The sequence below is a fragment of the Mustela nigripes genome, chromosome 15, assembly GCF_022355385.1.
Source record: "Mustela nigripes isolate SB6536 chromosome 15, MUSNIG.SB6536, whole genome shotgun sequence".
Taxonomy (NCBI): domain Eukaryota; kingdom Metazoa; phylum Chordata; class Mammalia; order Carnivora; family Mustelidae; genus Mustela; species Mustela nigripes.
In genome coordinates this window covers 60304535-60329533 of record NC_081571.1, presented here as the reverse complement: position 1 = coordinate 60329533, position 24999 = coordinate 60304535, and the positions used below count along the sequence as shown (strand labels likewise).

Sequence of the window (24999 nt, the reverse complement as noted above, 5' to 3'; positions counted from 1 at the left end):
AGAGAGAGTGTGTGTGTGTGTATGTGTGTGTGTGTGTGTGTGTGTGGTGCGCGTGCCAGTCTGCCAGTGGGTATTTAAGAGCAATCACGAATCATAGTGGGATTTTTTTTTCCTGCTCCCTCCCTCCTTTTCCGGTTCTCAGTGAAAGCTTTAGGGTCTGGATTCAAAGACGCAAGCCATTGCATTGTATTTTCACTTTGCAGACTTAAATAACATCCAAGAAATATCATCAGAGAAACCTAACTCTCAACGACCAAATTGACTAAAATTCTATGCCAAGTTTAAAAAAGAAAAAGTATGTGTCTAAATTATATACCATGCAATAAAAAATCCATACCCAGTTATATTGTTTAAAAAATATATATGATATGACTATATATTCCAAATAACCACTTTCAACATGCCAAAAAAAATTCAAAGACATCAAATAGCATAAAACATTGTACTGCAGAGACGGAAGAAATGCATTTAAAGCACCGATGAAAATGGCGTGCCGTATAATTACCTCAAATTGCTGTTCGCTTGACACCCTGACACTAATTTTATTCAAGCCATTGGGAAATAAATGTTTTAAAAGCACTCCTTTCCAAATGCTGGAGGTAGTGGGGGCTGTGAGGTCGTTAAGGAAAGGAAAGGGTAAAGTTTTCAGCACGCAAAAAGAATTAAATAATCCATTTAAAATAAGCGTCTATATGGATCGACAGCCTTTAATGCCCACATTTTTAACGCTTGCCCTGTACGTGGATTGATTTTTTTTTTTTTTTTCCTTCAGCATTCCCTCACCAGATGGATTTTTGCTACTGCAGATCAGCAGAGGGTGTCAGATCTTTCAGAGTGCACCAGGCTGGAACAAGCAGAGCTTCTTAGCAACTCTCTTCTACCCCCCTCCCCATTCTCGCGTTCTCTCCCTCCCTCAGAAAACTCGCCCCCCCGCCCTCCACCCCCTCCACGTAATTCTGAAAGAGCAGAATAAAGAGGAGAAAAAGAAAAGAAGAGCTAGTAACCGAGAGCCGGAGCCCAGAAAAAAAAGCTGAAGAGGACCGAAGGGAAGGAAAGGAAAAGGATGGACAGCTACAAAACGCAGCGATTGCGGAAATTTTCCAGCGCCATTGGCTCGGCGGCGTGAGTTCCTCGGTCGGGCGTGATTTCAGCACCGGGGGGACTGGACAGCACCTCGGGGGGACTTCTGGGCAACCTGCAGCCACAGCAAGAACTCCATCAGCCGCCTCAGCTACAGAAGCCGCCGAAAACCCTGCTTTATATCAGAGGCAAGGTCAGTCCGACGCACAGCCATGCACAGGCAGTGCGCCTGTACTACGCTGCAAACCCTCTGCTTGTTTCTCTAACATGCACTTGCTTCTAATTACTAGCATTGTTCCTTTCCTGATTAGTGAGGACCACTAGACCAGGTTCTGTAAGGGTGTATTTTTAATTTATATGTATATATTTAACTTCTTTTGTTAATTTTAAAGGGTTGAGGGGGAGTGGGGTTATTTTTTTCTACTTTCTTCTTTTCTTTCTCTTCTTCCTTTCTTTTTCTTTTTTTTCTTTCTTTTCTTTTTTCCTCCTTTTTATTTTTCCTTTTTGCTTGCCTTGCACTACGTGCCTGGATAGTCTGTGGATATAATTATTGACTGGCGCCTGGGTTGTTGCAGTGCGGGGGGGTTAGGGAGGAAGGAATCCGCCCCCACCCCCCCAAACCCTTTTCTTCTCCTTCCCTGGGTTCGGACATTGGAGCACTAAATGAACTTGAATTGTGTCTGTGGCGAGCAGGATGGTCGCTGTTACTTTGTGATGAGATCGGGGATGAATTGCTCGCTTTAAAAATGCTGCTTTGGATTCTGTTGCTGGAGACGTCTCTTTGTTTTGCCGCTGGAAACGTTACAGGGGACGTTTGTAAAGAGAAGATCTGTTCCTGCAATGAGATAGAAGGGGACCTACACGTAGACTGTGAAAAAAAGGGCTTTACAAGTCTGCAGCGTTTCACCGCCCCGACTTCCCAGTTTTACCATCTATTTCTGCATGGTAATTCCCTCACTCGACTTTTCCCTAATGAGTTTGCTAACTTTTATAATGCGGTTAGTTTGCACATGGAAAACAATGGCTTGCATGAAATCGTTCCTGGGGCTTTTCTGGGGCTGCAGCTGGTGAAAAGGCTGCACATCAACAACAACAAGATAAAGTCTTTTCGAAAGCAGACTTTTCTGGGGCTGGACGATCTGGAATACCTCCAGGCCGATTTTAATTTATTACGGGATATAGACCCTGGGGCCTTCCAGGACTTGAACAAGCTGGAGGTACTCATTTTAAATGACAATCTCATCAGCACCCTACCTGCCAACGTGTTCCAGTATGTGCCCATCACCCACCTCGACCTCCGGGGAAACAGGCTGAAAACGCTGCCCTATGAGGAAGTCTTGGAGCAAATCCCTGGCATTGCCGAGATTCTGCTAGAGGATAACCCGTGGGACTGCACCTGTGATCTCCTCTCCCTGAAAGAATGGCTGGAAAATATTCCCAAAAATGCTCTGATCGGCCGAGTTGTCTGTGAAGCCCCCACCAGACTACAGGGGAAAGACCTCAATGAAACCACAGAACAGGACTTGTGTCCTTTGAAAAACCGAGTGGATTCAAGTCTCCCAGCGCCCCCTGCCCAAGAAGAGACCTTCGCTCCTGGCCCCCTGCCAACCCCTTTCAAGACAAATGGGCAAGAGGATCATGCCACCCCAGGGTCTGCTCCAAACGGAGGTACAAAGATCCCAGGCAACTGGCAGATCAAAATAAGACCCACTGCTGCGATAGCGACCGGCAGCGCCAGAAACAAACCCCCAGCCAATGGCTTGCCCTGCCCTGGGGGCTGCAGCTGCGACCACATCCCGGGGTCGGGTTTAAAGATGAACTGCAACAACCGGAATGTGAGCAGTTTGGCTGATTTGAAGCCCAAACTCTCCAACGTGCAGGAGCTTTTCCTTCGAGATAATAAGATCCATAGCATCCGAAAATCGCACTTTGTGGATTACAAGAATCTCATTCTGTTAGATCTGGGCAACAATAACATTGCTACTGTAGAGAACAACACTTTTAAGAACCTTTTGGACCTCAGGTGGCTGTATATGGATAGCAACTACCTGGACACGCTGTCCCGGGAGAAATTTGCTGGGCTGCAAAACCTTGAGTACCTGAACGTGGAGTACAATGCAATCCAGCTCATCCTTCCTGGCACATTCAATGCCATGCCCAAACTGAGGATCCTCATTCTCAATAACAACTTACTGAGGTCCCTACCAGTGGACGTGTTCGCTGGGGTCTCCCTCTCTAAGCTCAGCCTGCACAACAATTACTTCATGTACCTTCCGGTAGCAGGGGTGCTGGACCAGTTAACCTCCATCATCCAGATAGACTTGCACGGAAACCCTTGGGAGTGCTCCTGCACCATTGTGCCTTTTAAGCAATGGGCAGAACGCCTGGGTTCCGAAGTGCTGATGAGCGACCTCAAGTGTGAGACGCCGGTGAACTTCTTTAGGAAGGATTTCATGCTCCTCTCCAATGACGAGATCTGCCCCCAGCTGTACGCGAGGATCTCGCCCACGTTAACTTCGCACAGTAAAAACAGCACTGGGTTGGCGGAGACCGGGACGCACTCCAACTCCTATCTAGACACCAGCAGGGTGTCCATCTCGGTGTTGGTCCCGGGACTGCTGCTGGTGTTTGTCACCTCCGCCTTCACTGTAGTGGGCATGCTCGTGTTTATCCTGAGGAATAGAAAACGATCTAAGAGAAGGGACGCCAACTCCTCGGCGTCCGAAATTAATTCCCTACAGACAGTCTGTGACTCTTCCTACTGGCACAATGGGCCTTACAACGCAGATGGGGCCCACAGAGTATATGACTGTGGCTCCCACTCGCTCTCAGACTAAGACCCCAACCGGGGTAGAGCGGGGGTGGGGAGGGAGGCGATCCCCCCCCCCACCACCAACCTGTCCCCACCCCGCTGTCATCCCCGGGGTCAGAGGAGCCCAGACCCAAACCCAGCGCGCCCCAAGGCTTTATGGACATAAGTAAATAAATAACTATGAACTCGCTCCAGTGAGAGGGTTTGACCCCTTAGCTCCCTCCTGGAAACAAAGAGCAGACTGTGGCGAGCTGGGAGAGCGCTGCCAAATCGCTCTTTGCTGCGAGCTCCCTTTGATAAAACCCAGCAGGGGCCCTGCTCAAAGAACTAGCCCTCTGCGGTGGAGCTGATGGGGGTGGCTGCAGCGGTCCTATACATATATACATATACCCACATCTATATAGAGAGATAGATATCTATTTTTCCCCTGTGGATTAGCCCCGTGAGGAGGGGGGCGTGATGGCTCCCTGTTGGCTATGCAGGGACGGGCAGTTGCACGAAGGCATGAATGTATTGTAAATAAATAACTTTGACTTCTGACAAAAACAAAAAGTGCTGCATGGCTCGCATGGAAACCACGCGCTCCAGGGACGCTGCCCTCCTTGGCGACTGGAGACGGCGTCACGTTCACAGCACCCACCCTCTTACCTGATAAGTCCCATCGTATCAAACTTTCTATAAACAAAACAGTATAATCAGAAAGTGCCATTTCGCCATTATTTGTGATCGGTAGGCAGTTCAGAGCGTACGTACGTTTACTGTGAAAAAAAAAAAAAAATGTAAAGGTTTTATTTAAGACATTTGCATGGCTAATCATCAGTCCATTTTCTGAGTTAAAAATGTATTTTGTTGAGCGAAGTTTTATGGGTTGTTTTGGGGGTTCTTTCCTTTATTCTGATGGTGATGGTTTTTTTTTTTTTTTTTTTTGAGGGGGAATATTTTTCTATAGATATCCAATAATGCCTTCCATCTGAATGTAAAATAAGTACCCATGATTTCTATTATAGTATCAGTGTAATTATTAAAAAAAAAAAAGATTTTGAGGCAGTTAAGCATGACCAATTAATGTCATTCTAGTGCTTAGGCTGCGATCTTATGGTAGCAATTCTGTGCTGGTGTAAATCTTACTTATACAGTAGGAAAAAAGAACCGAGGAAGCACGTGAAACTTACTAATTCTATTCGAGGATTTTATAATGGCATATTTTTTCAGTATTAAAGTGAAAATGTTTTCAACTCTGGGTCCTTACATTTTTCCAGCTTCAAGTTTGCAATTGATAAATTGGATTTGCCGTGGAAGGGACCTGGGTGGGGGGGAGGGTTGGGGGTGGATCCCTTCTAGAGCGGTATCAAGGCTTTCTCTCTAATCGTTTTACTTAGCTCTTTATCCTTTACGTAGCTGCCCTCCTCCTCCATCCCCACCCGGGCTTTTCCAGCTTTCCCCTGTCGGTGAAGTAAGGTCTTCCCCAACATACCCTCCCCCACCCCTTTTTCCCCCTCTCCTTATGCGGCAGTGAATCCCTTTATTAATACAGGAAATCCTTCCCTGCTGCTTCTGCTGTTGCTGCACACACTGCAGATATATTAAGGATGTTAGTAGAGATTTGATTTAATTGACTCTGCCTAGATCGGTCTCATTAAACAGAGTGGAGATTTCATTGGTCAGCACTCTTCGATGAAAGACAGCCCTAATGACTGGCATTTGAGATGCTGCTGGCGTTTTGAATTCAACATCTGCTGAAAACGGTAAAACTAATTAGTGCCCACCCACCCTCCCCGCCCCAACAACTGCATACTGAAATTTGTTAAAGCACTCATCTTTATGGAAATCAATCATTATCCTAAAGAAGTGTTTCTTTCCCATCATTTGGATTTCTGGTTGTGGCCTAGTAATTAACAAGAAAAGCATTGAACTGTTGGAATTTTATGAGCCAGTGTAACCTGGCCTCAATCATACTCCTCTGGGATTTCTAAGCAGCCTATTTTATCAGCAGTTAAGGAACAAAAAGCAAACAAAATTACACATGTTGATGGGGGGGGGGTCTGCATTCCACCACATGTCCACCCTGGAGAAGTTTGTTAAAAGACTACAGATTGAAGGATATATATATATATATATATATATATATATATATATATCAGCTAATGAAAGCCCCCAGAGCAGTAGTAGTAAGATTTGCCTTCTAGAATTCATAGAACTCATATTTTAAAGAGAAGTAATTTCCCAGAACACTGATATTCTGGAGTATGTATTATTTATTTTAATGATCTTTAAATAAAATCTTTATTATAAACTATGACTATCCTTAAGGCCATTCATCATTTTTCTCTCTTGATTTTTTTGTTTGGGAGTGCATTTCATAGTGATAAAATTGGAACTTACTATCCTCTGACAAATATTATGGGCTGCTTATTTATTTTTCTTATGAAGGCCTTAATTTTTTTTTTTTAAGTACAGCTGGGTTCGTAATAAGCAATCTACAGATTCACTTGTAATGGAAAAGTTGGAGGAGGGAAAAAGTTTTATTCAACAATATTATAACCTTAAGAAGGAAAAGAAAAGATGATAGATATTCTACATCGTTGGTGAGAGTTGATACTTAAAAAATATCTAGTTAGGCATAATAGTAATTTTTAAAACTAATACATGATTAAGTCAGGAAACTAGAACTTCTCCTAGAAGATGTTCACTGGGGCAATAAGTTTTCTTCATACAAATTAAAAATAAATTATCATAGAGAGGACAAAATTTAATGAGTAAACCTATTTCTCAAATGTTAGCTTTAACAGCTTTTAGTGGTTATTATGTGTCAGGCCTGGGCTAAATGGTTTACATAATTATTTAATTTAACCCTTATAAATACAGAATAATTTAAAACAATATTGCTATTTCCATTATACGGATGAGAAAATTGAGGCTTAAGGAGAGTAAGCAATAACTCAGATCATAGCTGGTAGATACTAGAGCAATATTTAAATTCAATTTGCCTCATACTACAAAACCTCATTATTTGAATGGCACGGTCATATATATGGTCATATATATTAACAGGAAAAACTCTTAAAGAAGAGTATCCTTAAATACATACAGCTGTAAAAATACTTTATAACAAATCAAAGACCCAACTTGTATCTTCTTAATTAAGTATGAATTGGTAGCCCTTTATATTTCTAATATGTCTTCAGCAAAAGAAAATTGCCTTACATTTAGAGGGTATAACTTTAGTGTGTTCTCCAAGAATGTATAAAAAGGGAACATGTAAGAAAAAAGATGAATTGCTATATGCTTTTGTGAATTATAGGTATTCAGATCACTAAATTATCTATTTATTGATTCTAAAAATTAGAATTGTCAAATATTTTAATAAACACCAATATATGTTTTAAGATCCATGTAGAACACATAAGCAATGACTTAATGTAAAAGAAAATTCATTATTTAGAGAATGCTTTTTCATTTTGATAAAGAATCTCTGTGACAATTATATATATATATATATATATATATATAAACTAATATATAGCTATATATATTATTTTGCTTTAAAGTAATATATATTATGTATTAGTTTGGTTGACAAGATATACGGTCTTAGCACATAACTTTCATTTAGAAGTACCTAGCTTATTCTTGTTGTCTCTATGTGAAATGTTCATATACCTGTACCTGCCAGTGCACTAGTTGAGATACCTTGTTTCTAGTTAAATCATATTTAATTCATCAAAGTAAAAGAGATTTTAGTTGTACCAGATGGAAAAGGAGGAAAAAAGGAAATATCTTGTTTAGTTCTGCTGCTTTGAAGAAAGCAGTAGCTTCTGTGGTTGCTGCTGTGACTAAGAATATCCTAGAATTTAAGTTGTTGCCATAGAAATTTATTGTTTAACCATTTTTACATGTTTACCCAGGAGGAAGCTGGAATGGTTGATCTAACATTAATGTAACAGGATTCTTTTTCTTAACAGTATTTATATCAGATGTAATTAAAATTGTCAGGCATTTTAACAAGTGTTAAAAATTACATTGGTGATTCCAAGGACAGTTTGCTAATTTAGTTTTTTCCAGGTTGCTAATAAATGTCATTTGGTGTGTACAAAGAGGTGGATAAATGTGCAAGTGTGGGTACCGGAAGGATGCATTTTTAACGTGTTGGTAGAATATTAAGTAGATTGGTTTCTAATTCAATTCTTATGCTAGCTAATTTATAAATATTATTTTTTAATCTGTAAGCTTACTTGAAGTAAAATGGAAATATAAAATGTGCTAAAGATTTAATCTTAGCACACATTATTCAGTTGAAACATTATTTAATTTTTAAAAGATGAACTAACTCTGTATGGTATCAGTAGATACAATAAATGCATACTCAAGATTTTTAACTTATCTGATTTGCTTCAGTGTGGTGCTGAACCATAAAAAAAAGAAGGCTAAAATTAAATTTTTCATATAATTCCCTGGCATTCCTTTTATCTCTTTCTTTTATTTATTTCTTTTATCACCAAAAATATTATTATTATGAAAAGGAATATGCAGAACATGCAAGACTTTCTTCTTAGAATCAAAATTTAAAGATATGCCAATAATGTTTCCATGAAAACACATGTTACAAACAGAGCAATCCTGAAAGCTGAACCCATATTGACTCTACTGTAACCCATCAAAATTTGATGGGCTTTCAGAAAAAATTGAATAGCTAAGATAATTACAGATTAAGTATTTAAGAACTACAGTTGTATAATGAAATGAACCACTCAAAAAAATCATCTTAGATTATTGAAGTTCAGTATAACCCTTTGGACTCAATTGGCAATTTCAGTATATTGGCTTAGACTTCAGTTATCGGATTACTCTCTTCCTTCCATTTATTTGTTAAATTATGCTATATTACATACTTGAAATATAATTTTATTTCCATCTTAAACTTTGCACAAGTGTACAAGGGGAAAATTATCTAATAGTTTAAAGAATTTTGAATGAGTTTGATCTTAAATATTCAATAGACAACATTAATTGGCCACTTGCTATGGGAAAAATACTGTAGAAGTTCTTTTGGAAAAAGAGAATAAGGCATTTCTAACCTCAAGGAGTTTACAACCCACAAAACTGAGATGTATCCATCCTTGTAATTATAGGATAGTACATCATTTGCAATTATTAAAGAATACCACTAGAAACTTTTTTGTTTCTTTGGAGTAGTTTAGGTTTTTAGCCATTTGGAAAAGTGCAATGGTCACATCAGTTTTATCACTTACTTCCATTTTATGAGTTGTTATATGAATAGTTTAAAATCTTAAAACAATATTTTTAAATAAAAGAAGAACTTTATTACTTTGGTAGATTTATTTTTCTGTAAAATGGGAATAATATCTGCAATTTTATAACTTCAGTCAAGTTTTTTTAACAAATCATTTCAAAAAGAGACAATCAAGCCAATTTTTACCTTAAGTGAATGATAATTTTTCAATTTTAATTATTTGAGAAGTCAAATAAGTTTAGGAAATTGAATAAAATATTTTATGATATCATAAGAATTTCAGGATGGTTATCTTTGGTTACTTAGCTTTGATTTGCGTTTAGATATATAAAATACATCACAGTAACTTTAGTATAATATTAAGCATGCTTTTATAATTTTACTATAAAAATCTTACTATAGCCATTTGGAGTTTAGTGAAACCTGATATTCAGTTACTTAGTAGTATGGCCCAAATGTTTAACATGCAGAAAGCAATAAGCAAAAGCATACATGTATTCACTTCTATACCTTATTCCCTTTACCTCTACTTCAATTTCTTTTCTTGGCAGAAGAATACAGGAAGGAAACATGTTCAGTGGCAGCATATCAATAGAAAAAGTCAATATATAGTGAAAAATGAGAAGTGCTTCAAATATAGATGATAAATGGCTAATCCATCCTGCTATCAGAGAAGCAGTGCTTCTCAGGAAAGGGAGATGAGTGTAAAGGACCACTGTTACCATAAACGGTAATGGCTTTTACCAGATTCTGTGGTATTTATTGTATTTTCTCTTTTCTTAAATCGAATTTTTTTTTAATTTTATTTATTTATTTGAGGGAGAGAGACAGAGAGAACATGAACGGGGGAGAGGCAGAGGGAGAGGGAGAAGCAGAGTCCCTGCTGAGCTAGGAGCCCAACATGGGCTCACATGGGGCTCCATCCCAGGACCCTGGGATCACGTAACTGGAGTTGAAGGCAGATGCTCAACCTTCTGAGCCACCGAGGCACCTGTAAATCAAGATCTTTTTAACATTTGCAAACTGCACATGACGTGAGAAAGTAATGCTCCTTATTATGATAGCAGTATGATTTGGATAAATTATATATATATATATATATATATATATATATATACACACACACAAAGAACTTCTTACCACCATAAAATATTTTTACCACTGAAAATTTTTTGCCACAAAATAATAGGATAACAAAATAATGAATGAATTTGAAAATGTCATTACCTATACACTATAATAATCCATATGTCTTAGGCTATGCATTTTTGTTTATTAAAATAATTATTTTTATCAATTATAATTAGCCCTACATGATTAAACCCATTTTGCCTAAAATATATGTTGTGTAATATATAAAATGGTATCATATAATAATTATGTGCTAGTTTCTGTTCAGTTACATAATTTCTATAGCTAATCTGATTCAGTTGTGAGTCCTGTTAAGTTTATTTAATTGGATATATTTAGCACCAGTTTGTGTTTTGGTAGCTTATACAGAAAATGGTTAAGTATGGGTTTGTCATCATGGAGTTGTAAATTAGTGTTAGTGAACTTTTCAAGGATCCTAAATAATGAATCTAAATTGGTTTAATTCATTATCAGATGAATCTAAAGGAAATGAAAGTACTACAGCAGAGAGCTTAATGCTGTTATTCCTCTGTTTCCTGAATGACTAAATGTTTTCTGGTGTTTCAATACATGCTTTATTGAAATTATGATGATGATGATGATGATGATCAGAATCAGGGAACATTATATTTTGTTATTTTTCAGCAAAACTTTGATTTTATGACATTTGTATTTTTCACTAGAATGGTCATCTCTCTAACAATCAAATTTCATGTTACAGATGGTATTTGGTATAATTAGACATAACAAGCAGAGTATTTCAGGAGGGTATTACATCTTTTGGTGTAATATTATGAAAAATAAGACTTGAAGCCAAGAAACTAACAGCTGGAAGCAGCAATAATCCCCAAGAAATGAATTACATGCAATGTCATGTTACTATTATAACTCAAAATTTATAACCTCAAATTAAGAAGAAAGTCAGATCAGAGCACTTTTGAACATTATTTGCATAAGTGTGGCATCACTATTAGCCAGCCCAAAGTTATTTATCCCACAAGCTTCTTATTAACCTAGAACATTTTTTCAGCATTTTTACATGAATAGCTAATATGGTGCCTATTAAATCTCTATCCCTGCAAACCCAATTTATACACTTGGTGAATAATCAAATACATAAATTGGAAACAGAGTTACTTTCTTTTATAAACTCAGTTTTTTCTTTAGTTCATAATATCTTACACTAGTATGACATACATAAAGAAGAGAAATTTCAGCCCATATTTATGTTGACTTTTCAACCATGATTGAGAATTGTTTTGACTATCGTCTTTATATTGCTGTATTCTTCAAAACTAACACAGTTCTTTAAGGAAGCATTATAGCATTGGTGTCAGGGAGATGCATTTTAATCATGGCAAGTTTAGAAAACAAAAGGCCAAAAAAGAAAGAAAAACTATGGATGATGGAAATTTTACTTTGTTTGATTCAATATATATTTATCAATTATCAACTATGTGACAGGCACTTATCCACAGGCTCTAAAACCAAATGGAACAGACTGCATTTCTGCTTATCTGAATTTACATTCTATAGGGGGGTTACAGAAACAAAACAAAAATAATAGTTAAGATAAACTGGAATAATGAAGAACCATGTATGAAATGAAATGGGGGAGGGGCTGATAGCCTCTTTAGAATGATCATGAAAGTCCTATCTGAGCTCATGCATGAACTGATTGCAAATGGTAACAGACAACCATTTGAAGATTTGGAGCAAGACAGATCCTGACAAATAAAACATCAACTATAAAACATCCTGATTTTAAAATGTGCCTAGAGTGTTTGAGGACTAGAAAGAAGGCTCGAGTGGCTGGTATCTGACCATGGGCAGGGTTGAAGTTGAAGAGACAGAGAGAAGCTGGATAATGCCTATTAAGCCATACCAAATAATTTAGATTTTAAGTATAACAGAGAGTTTTAAGCAGTCAAGTGCTATGGTCCAAGCAGTATATTTAAATATCCATTTTGACTTGTGTTGCAAGAATGAATTACAGGAAGGCAAGGAACCGAAGGAGCTGCTGTTGGTTTGGGAGAGACGTGACGGTTATCTTGTATAATAGAGGCAGTAATGGAGATGGACAGAAGTGTGGAGAGCTGGTGGGCATATTTTTGGTGTCAACAGAAGTCCATATTGCAGCAGATATGAGTGAAAGATAGAAAAAATAGTTGTATGTGAGTGTGTGTTCTTTATCAAACAATTTGATGGTGGTGTCTTTTGTTGAGAAGGGAAATCTAAAAGAAGCAAGTGGTAGGTTTGGAAGCTGGGTTTTGGACATGGTAACTCTGAGATGCCTATTTACATATTCTAGATAGGCTGTTGGACATGGACATACGGAGATCAGGCACAGTTTAGAGAGGAAAGTATACACTTGTAATTTATCATTAGCCTTTTATTGTTGACTCCATTTAGTAGAATTAAAAACTAAGCCTGTGGTTGCATTTAACTGGTATACTCTATCTTCAGGGCAGATTTACTCAACATTTAATGTAAAGTTGATTTTAGAGGAAAACGATGTGGAAAAGTTATAAAACATGTGTAATACCTTTAGTATCTATACATTTCCCTGAAAACACAACACTATATATAAAACCTAGCAAACTATTGATTTATGAAAATCAATTGTAGACGGAAAAAATCATATGGGAGAGGATAAAAAACAACTTGTGATTTAACCATACACTGTAAATTTTAAATTGAAATGCTTAAGCTCTTTGCTTTAATAAGCATAATTCTGAATGAGAAAGAAGCAATAAATCTTACCCACCACAAGTGATAAAAGACTTCCTTTCATCCAAGAGGAAAGGTTTCTGACAAAGGAAGATGAACTTTAGGAATCAATAATAAGAAAAGAATGAAGATCAGGTCATTCTTAATTGATACTCAAAGGTTGGACTCCATTCTGGATGCTTTAATTTTACCCTTGCCTATGGTCAACTCCTTGGTCTGATCATTTTTTAAAAACCCTATGACACATTTGGCTTTTAGTCCAACACTTGCATAGACAGCAAAATGACATGCATTTCATGTTTTCTTCATAGAACCATTTATCCACATGTACCATTCAGCTCACCATCAGTAATGGGCCTTAATCCTTTATAATGTAAGTGTAATTGAACTCATTTTCTAAGTAAATTGTGATAACCTTTCATTTATTGAAGTCCTGCTATAACTTAAATTTTCATTTCAGACATTGTGTAAGGATAGTTTTCCATCATCGTAAGATTCTGAGTGGCTTCAGTTTTTTCTGTATAGGTGTGATGCCAAGTTGTAAATACTCAGTTTATTTTTAAAAAGAAAGTTAACTGACTGAGTTAACCGACTGAGAACTTTGCTTAGATTTTCACAACACAGCTTTATGGTGAGAGAGTTCAAAGTCTTCAGAATCATTTATGGGGTCCACAACAATGAACCTGCAATCAGAAGACCTGGATTTTGGATTAAGTCATTCTCTAACTAGCTCTGTGATCCTAGACGAGGTTCTTAATTCATACCTGAAATGAGACTGTTGGACTGGAATAAGAACTCAAAAAACGTTTTCTGTAATGGTCCTAATGTAAGTATTTACTCTTTGTAGACTAAGAAGCATAATCTAGGACATTATACATATTATATACATAACATATATACATATATATGAGAGAAAACGAATTTCCAAAAGTATGTATTGACAAAATTTAAAACTTTAGTCATACATACCGAAATTTGATTTTATGTAATTTTTATATGTCACAAAATGTTATTTTTATTTTTCTCAATTATTTAAAAATGTAAATACCCTTCTTAGCTCACAAATGGCATAAAAACAGGCAGCGGGACTGATGTGGCCTGTGGAAGGTAGTTTGTGAATTTTTGGACCAGATAAACTCTAAATTCATCTAATAAAGTTCATAGTCTTTATTATGTAGTCATTATAATATCTCCAATTATTTTGCTCTACGCAAATTATGTAAAATTTCCAAAATTATACAGGATGTTTGTCTAAATGTTTTCCATTCAGTGTTTTATATTTTAAATTATGTCAGGGAATTGCATCAGATTATAATTATAAATGTGTATAAAGTAGCCCAGGGATAAAATAATGATTGAAGAGAATTGACAATAAATTAATCATGTTTGATCAAGAATTATTAGAGTGGTTAAGAGTTCCATCTCTAGAATTAGACTGTATCAATTCTTATCCTAGCTCTGGCTAGCAATGTGAACTTGACCAAGTTATTAACCTTATTGCTCCTAGATTTTCTCACTTGTAAAATATAAATGACAACGTTAGGGCCTACTTCATAGCTGTGCCGTGAATAGTAAATGTGTTAATACAGTTAAAGTGCTTATAAGAGGTTTTGATACATTATGAACTTTCAGAAAGCATTAGCCATTAATTGTGGCTCTCTGTTGCATAAATAATTTTACATAATCCTCAAAACAATTATAATTAGTAGGTCATTTTTTAAAATCGCTATTTTTCAAATAAAGAATCTGAGGATTAGAAAGCAACTTGCCTGGGAGAATGCTGCTCAATGCAGAGCCAAAATACAAAGCCAGATCAGAGGGACTTTAAAACAAATACATTTTAACTACACAACCATGTATTTGATGAGAGATTATCAATGTCTATCCACTCCAACCTTCTGTGACATTTTGCTGACATCCATGTTGTTTTCTCTAGGATTGCAGGTTTATAATGTTACTATACTTTATTCCCCTTCCATACTCACCTGAAAATAAACACATTTTTTTTTAATCTTATGCAATTAAATTTACCCCCCTTTCCCAACTTGTTCAATTACTGGACAGTAACTGACATTCTAAAATTTCGTTTCTCTTCTTTTTGTACCTCCACTTCCTAAGCTTCTTTTAAATTTCTGCATTGTAGCTGATGTTAGCCAATGCACAGAAGGAAAAGAAAAATAAAAAAACTTGGATATGTCAAAATTACTTAATACAACAATTCTCTGCAAGAGGTGAGATACTTAAAAATATTTAATAACAGTATGTAACAAATAAATGCATTTTTATTTTTTTATTTTTATTTTGGGACCATAACCTGAGCTGAAGGCAGAGACTTTAACCCACTGAGCCACCCAGGCCCCCTAAATGCATTTTTAATGCTAGCATTTCGACGGGACCCTTGGTAGGAAGAGTGTTTCTTAGGGATTCTAATTACATATAAATAAGATATGCCAGCTAACAATTTTTTTTTGCATTTTAATTTATTTTATCATTATTATTATTTAAAGTAATCTCTACACCCAATGTGGGACTTGAACTCAGAACTTTGACATCAAGAGCTGCATGTTCCAATGATGGCACCGTCAGGCACCCATTTTATCATTATTTTTTAATTGAAGTATGGTTGACACAAAATGTTACATTAGTTTCAGTCATACAACACAGTGATTCAACAAGTTTATGTGTTATGCTATGCTCACCAGAACTGTAGCTCACTTCTAAAAAAAATCTTTAAGTTAAAAAATCAGAGAGGTTGCTTCTGATCATATCAGGAAATGAAAATGGGGAATTTTGCCTTTTTGCTGCTTCCAAAGTGTCCAATAGAACTGGAGAGGGAATTTAGACTAGTGTTTATATAAGGCAAATTCTCCACCCAAGTCAATTACAAAATTAGAGCAATTATTATATTTGGTTTTGGAATTTCTGTATTAGTTATATATCAGGGACCACAGTTCTTTTTGCTTGATTACCTGTCTTCGAATGACTGTATGATATAATATTGCTGCTACTGTGAGAGCACTAATAATCCATGACATCATTTTGGAAGGCAATTCATTTCACCTTCCAATACCAAAAGTGAAGCAGGGTAAGATGTCAGGATACATTTGCTTGGGATAGGAAACTTGCTTTTTCTCCCATGAAGTACTTGTAATACAATCTGTGTTGATTCTGTAATTTATAAAACCATGTTCCATGATTCCAAACGTCCAGGAGATAACAAAAAATCTGTAGCCTCTAAAAATGATTTCTTGACTTCAAAATTTGGAGAAATACTGCATTGTGTAACTTAAGTAATGATCTTTACTCTAGGACTTCTCTGATGTCAAGAAATACTCTGAAGCTCGGTCAGAAATGTAGGTGATATTTCCCATTTATTGACCTCAGAAACTCTACCCTCCTGCCACCGACCACCATTTATTTATTTGTTTCTTTTTTCAGAACCCTTATTTAGAGACTTGAGCGGTGAAAGAGAGAATTGCATGATTAGAGAATTGCCTATCTGGGAGGGAAAACAAAACAAGCTCAGATCTTAACTAAATTTATAAGGGGTCTAAAATAGTAGGCTTAGAGCTGGTTACTTCTGACAGGAAATTAATAATCCAGAGAAATAATAATGATAATAAAACAAAAAGAGAAGCCATTATATTTACTTCCTATGGCTTTCAGGCATTTCTGAGTCCAAATTGTGTTCCATTTACCATGAAGAGCTTGGACTTCCTTCAATTGTGCCATCTGTTGAAGCACAGGATAGATCACTACTTCATGACCTAGTGGTTCAAAATAGATTGTTTCAATAAATATAGAACACTCCATTGAACAGGTTTTCTCTATTAATTTGATTTTTGAAGATTCACCATTTAGTCCCATTTCTTGGGAATAAGATTAATTGATCACAGTAAGAGCTTCTTAGAGAACAGTGTACAATTCCAAATTATCCCAGTTGTCTATGAGTTATCTTTTTCCTATATGGACTTAATTAGCCTTACAAAAAAACATAACTAATAATAAACTAATAGTCTATGCTGATTAATAGACTAATTAATTAACTAACTAATTAATAAATGCAGGTCCTTAAATCTGTAACTGGGTTACTTTCTTACCCAACTTTATAAGCAAGTTTATTTCCTCTAATTTGGTGTGTTAAAATGCTGATTGATTTTCCATCTAAACTTATCAGTTAGCACCATGCTTAATGAAACAAAAGGTCAATTTGTTCTAATTTGCTACTGTTTTGTTAAATCAGTAAGCACATTCTACTTATTGAGGAATTCACCTTTCCTCTTAATTCACCTTCTTTTAAAATAGTTCATACCTATGCTAACAGTGATAAATAGATATTATTATTCATTAGCAAATCTGTACCCTCTAAATTCCACTGACATTTGTAAGTTCTTGAGCAAAGCTCATGTCATGTATTTTTTATCCTCCCTGCTTATTTGGAGAATGATAGTTGACTAATATTAGATGATTGAATGAGTACTTATGAAAATACATGCCGTTATGCTTTAAATATAGTTATAGAGTGGCAAGACAAAATTATTTTCAGAACCCATACTCTTCCGACAACAAATATTTTCCAAACCAGAAAGCATGATATTTATAAGTAAATATTTCCATTCCTAGGTTTGTTGTGGAGATAAAGGTGGCTAGCTTTCAAAGAGTGTATCAAGCTTTATCTTCTTGTTTAGTTAATCATAATATATTTGCTAGGTAGAGCTAGGAATAGATTTATATAAAATCAGATTTACACAAAAGGTAAACAAGCCACAGGCTATAATTCAGCAAAAGAAATGTGGCTACTAAGAGATTTTTTAAAAATCCACTGGAGTCTTTCAGGAAATATTTTCTTCTACCATATATTACCATATATTACCATATAGGGGTATAGTATACCCCTATATGGTAATATATGGTGTATATAGGGGTATATAGGAGTATATATAATAATATATAGGGATATAGCATACCCCTATATATTATTATACCCCTATATATATATATATTATAGGGGTATAGCATACCCCTATATGGTAATATATGGGTATATATAGGGTAGATATACCATATATATATGGGTATATATACCCATATATTACCAGTGGATATATACCCATATATTACCATATAGCATACCCCTATAGTGTAAGCATGAGAGCAGTTGTAGACCACAGCCTCTGGGGCATTAACTCATGAAGGATGGAATGGTACAGAGCAACACTGAATATAGGTCTATATTAAAAACAGAGATATACTGTCTTTTTTTTTATAACGTACAAGTCCAAAAGAATGATGAGAATAAAAATGGTTCATTTACATAGTTTATTGAATAAAGGAAAGTTTTGTTACAGATTTATTAAAACAACTTAGTTAAATAAAACTGGCATAATGTTTTACCTATGTGAAATTTGCCAAATACTTATCACACAGCTCTGAAATAAGTGTCAAATACACTTGCAAATAAGACTTGAGTTCTTGAGGTAATTTGAAATTTAAGCTTTCATTAAAAATATGTACTAAGAATTGTCAGTTACTATTAAACTCAATCACATCATAACCCAAATTGCTTTAGGCCAAAGCAAATTAGTTATTCAACATTGATTTTCTTTTCTTAGTAATACTTTATAATTCTTGTAATTTTTTTTATATTTCAAAAATAGTTTTATTCATAGGCAATGATTAATTATCATTCTTAAGAAATTACAGTTTATTGTCAAACAGAAAGCTTTCAATTCTTAGAAAATTTTAAGGACATTTATTGTTTTGTAACTGAATTTGAAGTTCATTTCCTAATTTGCGGCTATAAAATAAACTATGTCTATGAATGTTAGAGCAGAAACAACTGTATTACAAACTATGTATTCCATATTTTAAACTTTAATTAAACTGTATACTGAAATCTTAAATTCCTTTGGGTTCTGCAAGGGATCCCGCTTTATCTGATTTTATTAGTGGCTTTAAAACATTTTGATAGATTCACATCAGCAGCTAAAATTAAGATTGGTTTTTTTTTTTTTTTCATGATCACGGAACAGAAAATTTTTCTCTTTTGACAGAAAAAAAATAAGCTCTGTGACTCAGAATCTTCTTAAAAATTTCTTAAAAGCAGATACATTCTAAGAATGTTTACATCTGTTGCTGAAGTATTTAATCCATGTTTAGAGACATCAAAAATTTTGTTGATTTACTGAAAGAAAGCTCCTACCTAATCCATGAGTGTTTGGGAGGAAAATAAAAAACTCAAATTTAAAGGAAAAGTACATGTACTATTTGCTCATTACTGCTCTGGACAAGAGGAGAGAAACTCTCCAAAGTGTGCTGTAGGTATCAAAGGAGTTGATAGGAAACAAATAATGGACTTAGGTTGCCTTTGTGTTATAAACACACTTTGAGTCTTTCCCCTTCTGTAATGCATTATGGTTGGCATCACTTTGAGATAAAATTAAATGTGATTTTGACCCAAGCTGTGTAGCATGAATGCTGCTGCGGAGATAATTTCTCCCTTTCCACAAGTATGTTTCAGAGGGTCAGGAAGGTAGGACAAAAATGCCCAGAGAGCAGAGTCATTTTGGCCTTCTAAACAAAGGAAGCCTTGAGACCTTTATCCTACTGATCAGGAAGAGGGGAAGTGAATCTGTTATTCAGATGTAAAAAGACATTTTGTAAATTGGGCTGTTTGATTCTATGGGACCATAGATAATTATGAATCACATTATTTCAGCAGCCTAATATTATGACATAAGTACTTTACCATTAGAGTTTTTCTGTATAATGAAAGTGCAACTCATTTGCAAAGGTTATTTGTTCTACTGAATTTGTTTACTCAGTAAAATGTATGTTTGAGCTGTGTTTCATTTATATTAAGGAAGACTTTGTTTTGTGTTATATTTCTGAGTTATGGATTGCTTGAAGAACATTTCCTATGCATTTTCATGTTTATCTATTATTTACAATTAACCTAAGGCCTAGATGACTCAGAATATGGCTCTGCATATTCTCTCATATTAAGAGTAATTGTATAATTAATTACAATTCTTCTTTTAAGCCAACCCTAAAATCTTTAAATTTGTGTGAACAGGTAAACAAGTTCTAATATGTCTATCCTCTAGCTGATACTGAATACCAGCTCAGAGAATGAAAAAGTTACTGTTTAAAGAGACAGTGCCAAATTGAAGATACTTACTGGTACTCTAAAAACGTGGCTAGGGTTAAAATATATCACCCCGAGACATTAGTCGGGAAACCTGCACAGTTAATGGGATCCCTCAGTTTGACTAATTGTTGGCATTAAGAAGGAAATTTCAAGGTCTATTAAGAAGGAAAATGAAAACCCAAGTGCATATGTGGTTTAGAGTATTTAGTGGATTCTGGCAAGGACATGGACAAAAAGTGATGAACAAAAATAATAGAAAAAGTTACAAAGAGGCCTTATGAAAGACAAGTGCTGAAAAAGGGACAAGAAGTAGCCAGGGGTGATCCTGAGAGTAGCTTGATCTATGGTTGAAAGAATGATTATTCCTCACATTGGTAGTATATACCCTAACTGTAGGTATGTGTCTTTTAACTCAAGCTGATTTTGATTTTTAAGATTTTATTTATTTGTTTGAGAGAAAGAGAGAAAGCGAGAGAGAGAGCATGCACAGTCATGGGGGAGGGACAGAGGAAGAAGGAGAAACAGACTCCCTGCTGAGCATGGAACCCAGAGTAACTCCATTCATGACTTGAGCCAAAGACAGACGCTTAACCAACTGAGCCACCCAGACACCCTTGTACTTATTTAGATTTAATTTTTAAAATGTTCCTATAATATTTCCAAACCTTTGGTTTATACCTGAAGACAATTTATTTCCTATGTGAGTTTCAGGGAATTAGTCCAATGAAAAAAACATCTAGGGTGACAAGGCATCTGAAATTAGGAGTGTTAAAATAACCACTTCACTTTTTTATTAGTTAAACCTCAGTTAAGTCAGAACATGTTCCGTTACTAAATTGAAAAACACAATAGTTTTACTCTTGGTAATCCAAATCAAAATGAAACATACACATTATTCTGAAAATTAAGTATATGATCATAGTCACTAGAATTACTGAGTGGCCAGTACACATGGAGTGCTGCATTGACATTCACAGATATTTATAGATAGATTTTTAGATCCCATTATAAGGAAGTAAATACCACCTTTGAGTAAACATCTTTGTGCTACTGGTCTAGTTGGAGATTTGTGTCTAGGAGTTAGAAACCTAGATAAAACTCTAAACACTCGTATTTTTGCTTAGTACAGATGACGCTAACCAAATTCTGACTGATAGCTTGTCAGGCTGAGCCAAGGAACAAAGCTGATGCCTGTATGTACCCTTTTATTAAATTGACCTCATGACCTGTAAGGATTCCTGCTTCTCCCACGTGCTAGAAGACACTTGTGTTAACAAGCATTTATTGAGCAAAGGGCAGTGAGCTAGGTGTTGGATATAATATGATAAATAAAACAGCTCAATTTCTCCAGGAATTCACATTCCGAAAACATTTCTTGTCAAAATGAAGTTGTTGCCTTGCCTGTGCAAAAATTATCAGAGGCTCTTGTTTCAAGTGCGGGTTCCTGGGCATGGTCTTAAGTTTACTGCTTCACAATCTCTGGAGTTCTGGTAACCCGAATTTAAAAATCAACACCCTACATATTACTTATGCTTTTTTACTTACAATACTTTTGAGTCATAGATTCTTTTGCAGAAATTTATTTATTTATTTATTTATTTATTAAGATTTTATTTATTTATCAGAGAGAGAGAGGGAGAGAGCGAGCACAGGCAGACAGAATGGCAGACAGAGGCAGAGGGAGAAGCAGGCTCCCGGCTGAGCAAGGAGCCCGATGTGGGACTGGATCCCAGGACGCTGGGATCATGACCTGAGCCGAAGGCAGCTGCTTAACCAACTGAGCCACCCAGGCGTCCCCAGAAATTTATTTTTAAAACAATATAGTAATAGATAGGCTCAGGGCATTGCAACCATGGAAAGAAGACGTAACCCAACCTGGAGGAGTGGGAAGGCATCCTGTAAGAAGGAACATCTTAGGTCAACTACCACAGTGGGCCCCCTACAGTTCATGTGCTGTTTGGAATGGGAAGCATTCCAGGCCCTTTCTGGCAGCAGATAATTTCTAAATCAAGGAAGAGATGATTTGTCAGAGACTGGTAGAGATAAGGAAATGAAAGGAGTTTGTTTAGGGGGAGAATAAAGGACAAAAAGGAGTATTAAGAAAATGTTTAGACACCAAATCATCACAGGTCTTGAATGTTACATTAAGGAAATTTGGATTGTATCTTGTATTTCAGTGGTTTTGATATTCAAATGCAAATAAAATTAATTATTAAAGAAACAAGTCCGGAGAGGGAAACAATGCAGAATTTTTAACACGAAAGCTGTTCTTCCCCAGCCAGTCGTTGCCATGGGGAAATGTGGCATAGAATTGCCAGATTGTCCACTCCTTCAAAAATAGCCAAAAATCTGGTGTATTCATTAGAATTAGGTTCAGCTGCAAATAACAGGATATCCTAAAATAAGTGTTTCAGCAACAATGAAATTATTTATTGCTCACAAATTAGTCTTGAAAAGTGCAATCTGAGGCTAGAATGTCAGTTCTGTTCTACCAAAACTTTATGGAGCCAGATTATGTCTAGCTCATTCCTCCACCATCACTGGGGTCTAACTCTTACTGTTGTGATTCGTGTGTCTAGGCATCAGAAGAAATGAATGGGATGATACAGGAGGATAGTGTTCTCATCTAGATAACGTTGCTGGAAACTACTATAGAGTTGCATTCTATGTTCACCTGGCCAGGTGCAAGGAAGACTATACAATGGATTTTTTATTCTGAGGAACCACTGCTCATTAAACATTTCATTATAAGGGAAAAATGCAGAACGGTTATCGGGGGACCAGAAGCATTTTTTAACTACATTCAATTACACGTGAAATATTAAGTATCTATCTATCTACTGATCACTGTGTATAATCAACACTAGTAAGTCACACATACTAGTGAGTCATACATGACCTCCATGCTGCCAGGTTATTAATGGGGGGTCTTTGGCTTATAGGAGTCTCTGGAGATTATGAAATAGCAGATTAAGCTATTCAATATGTAGAGGAGGGATGTGTTCCTAAGCTATTGAATGGTCAAATTTTCTAAACTTTTCTAAACTATATTGTGGGATAAAAGGGAGAAAGAAAATTAAGGAATTATTTCCAGAGTCCCAGTTTGATTTATTCAACAGACTAAGATACCTCTAATTGGGACCAAAAAAATACCAACAGAATTATTAGTTTTTAGGGGAAGGTGAGTCCATTTTTGCCCATTCTGACTGATAATTCTGCATTGGCATACTGCATGCATTTTGACATCAAGACCAAAGGAAGGGGAGAGGTTTGAATTATAGATTTAGAATTTACAGATATGACAATTGAAGCCATCATCATAGCAGAAATCACCAAGATACACAGAGTGGGTATAGAGTTAAAAGAGCAATGATAATGGTGCAGAATACTGACAAAATGGTTATTCAAGAGTTCATCTAAGAGGTGTAAAGACCACACTCTTCATGAAAGTAAATGAGTGAGAACGGATGGAAGTTTGGTTATTAGCGCAGCAGATGTGCTGTAGGTAATGTCCACTGAATTTGTTAATTGGAAGTACGGTAATTAGTGAAAAGAGGTTTCACTCAGTAAAAGGAGATGTCTTGGGAAGGAAGACAAATTTTAGGTGTGGATGAATGGATGGTAGGTGTGGAAGTGGATACAAATAATTATAAATACATATCTTTTATAAGCATTGGGTAAGAAAGTATTGGACACAGTTGGGGGTAAAATAAGATCAAGGGGAAATCACTGATTTGTTTAGAAGAGAATAAATATGAGTTTATTTATTGGACTAGAAAAAGAGACAATATAGAGGAAGACTTTGAAGGTGTCTAAATTGGATATGATGATGACTTGCCCAGGGTCTGAGGAAGAAATGATATAAGACATACTAGCATGGCTTACTATTTTAGGAGGTTATTGGTGATGTGGCTGTACATAAGCTTTAGTTTGGGGTTTGAGAATTTATGGACAACTATTCCTCATCAATACAGTGTTCATAACTAATTTATCTTCTGTGAATAAAGGTGGCAAGTGCCAATGAAAAGAATTCAGAGACAGATCAGAAGCTTCAGCTGAATTAGGAAACAATGATTTTGTAATGAGGCCAATTAGAGGGATTTCTCTCTCTCTCTCTCTCTCTCTCTCTCTCTCTCTTTCTCTGTGTGTGTGTGTGTGTGTGTGTGTGTGTGTGTGTTAAGGCTTGGCAATGGGATGAAAGGACACACATGATATTAATGCAGATATGAATTTGCTGAGCCTATTTAGTGAAAACATAATGGTACAAATGTACTAGATGATCTCAATAGAGAATTATTCAATGGATAAATAATTAGGTCCAAACTACAGAGGAAAGAGAAAGAATAGTTCCAGTAGACAGTGACAAGTTGGAAGACTGGACAGTGGTGGTCTTTAAGTATCTGAAGAGCAGATTTAACAGAAAGAAGCTTTAGAAAGAACTGAAGAAAATGGAATTTGTAGTCAAAAAGGAGGATGCTGTGAATTAGATTCTGAGCTGGACTACTCCCTGGGAATAAACTGAAATAAAGGCAAGGTCTTAGGTACTATATTTTCCAGGCATTTCAAAGGCTATTAGTTGTTGGCTGGGTATATATCAGTACGTTATAGACATGTATTATGCACTTTACAAAGATCAGGTTAAGATTTTGATACATAGGCCTAGGAGTAAAAATAAATCCTCTATTTCCAACACCTCGTTGATTTTTAACTACTAAAAGGTCCCCTAACTTTTCTCCATTTTAAATACTGTAATGGTAAAATGGAAGTAGCAAAATTAATTACCTTCGATAGTGAGGAATGAAAAAAAATAAGCTTTTCAAAATCAGAAATCAGCTGTGTCATTTC

The 24999-nt window shown here is 36.0% G+C and overlaps 1 protein-coding gene across 1 annotated transcript; it reads left to right on the top strand.

The window, feature by feature from the left end:
• The first annotated feature begins 833 nt into the window (after positions 1 to 833).
• Positions 834 to 5127, top strand: SLITRK1 (SLIT and NTRK like family member 1). The gene is made up of 2 exons (XM_059377867.1): positions 834 to 1273; positions 1774 to 5127. Exon 2 carries the CDS (start codon positions 1827 to 1829, stop codon positions 3915 to 3917), a length of 2091 nt encoding a protein of 696 aa, XP_059233850.1. The 5' UTR covers positions 834 to 1273; positions 1774 to 1826; the 3' UTR covers positions 3918 to 5127.
• Positions 5128 to 24999: the final 19872 nt, after the last annotated feature.

What these genes read in the sequence shown, in the direction of transcription:
- SLITRK1 (XM_059377867.1), top strand. Translation starts at nt 1,827, where the DNA reads ATGCTGCTTTGGATTCTGTTGCTGGAGACGTCTCTTTGTTTTGCCGCT.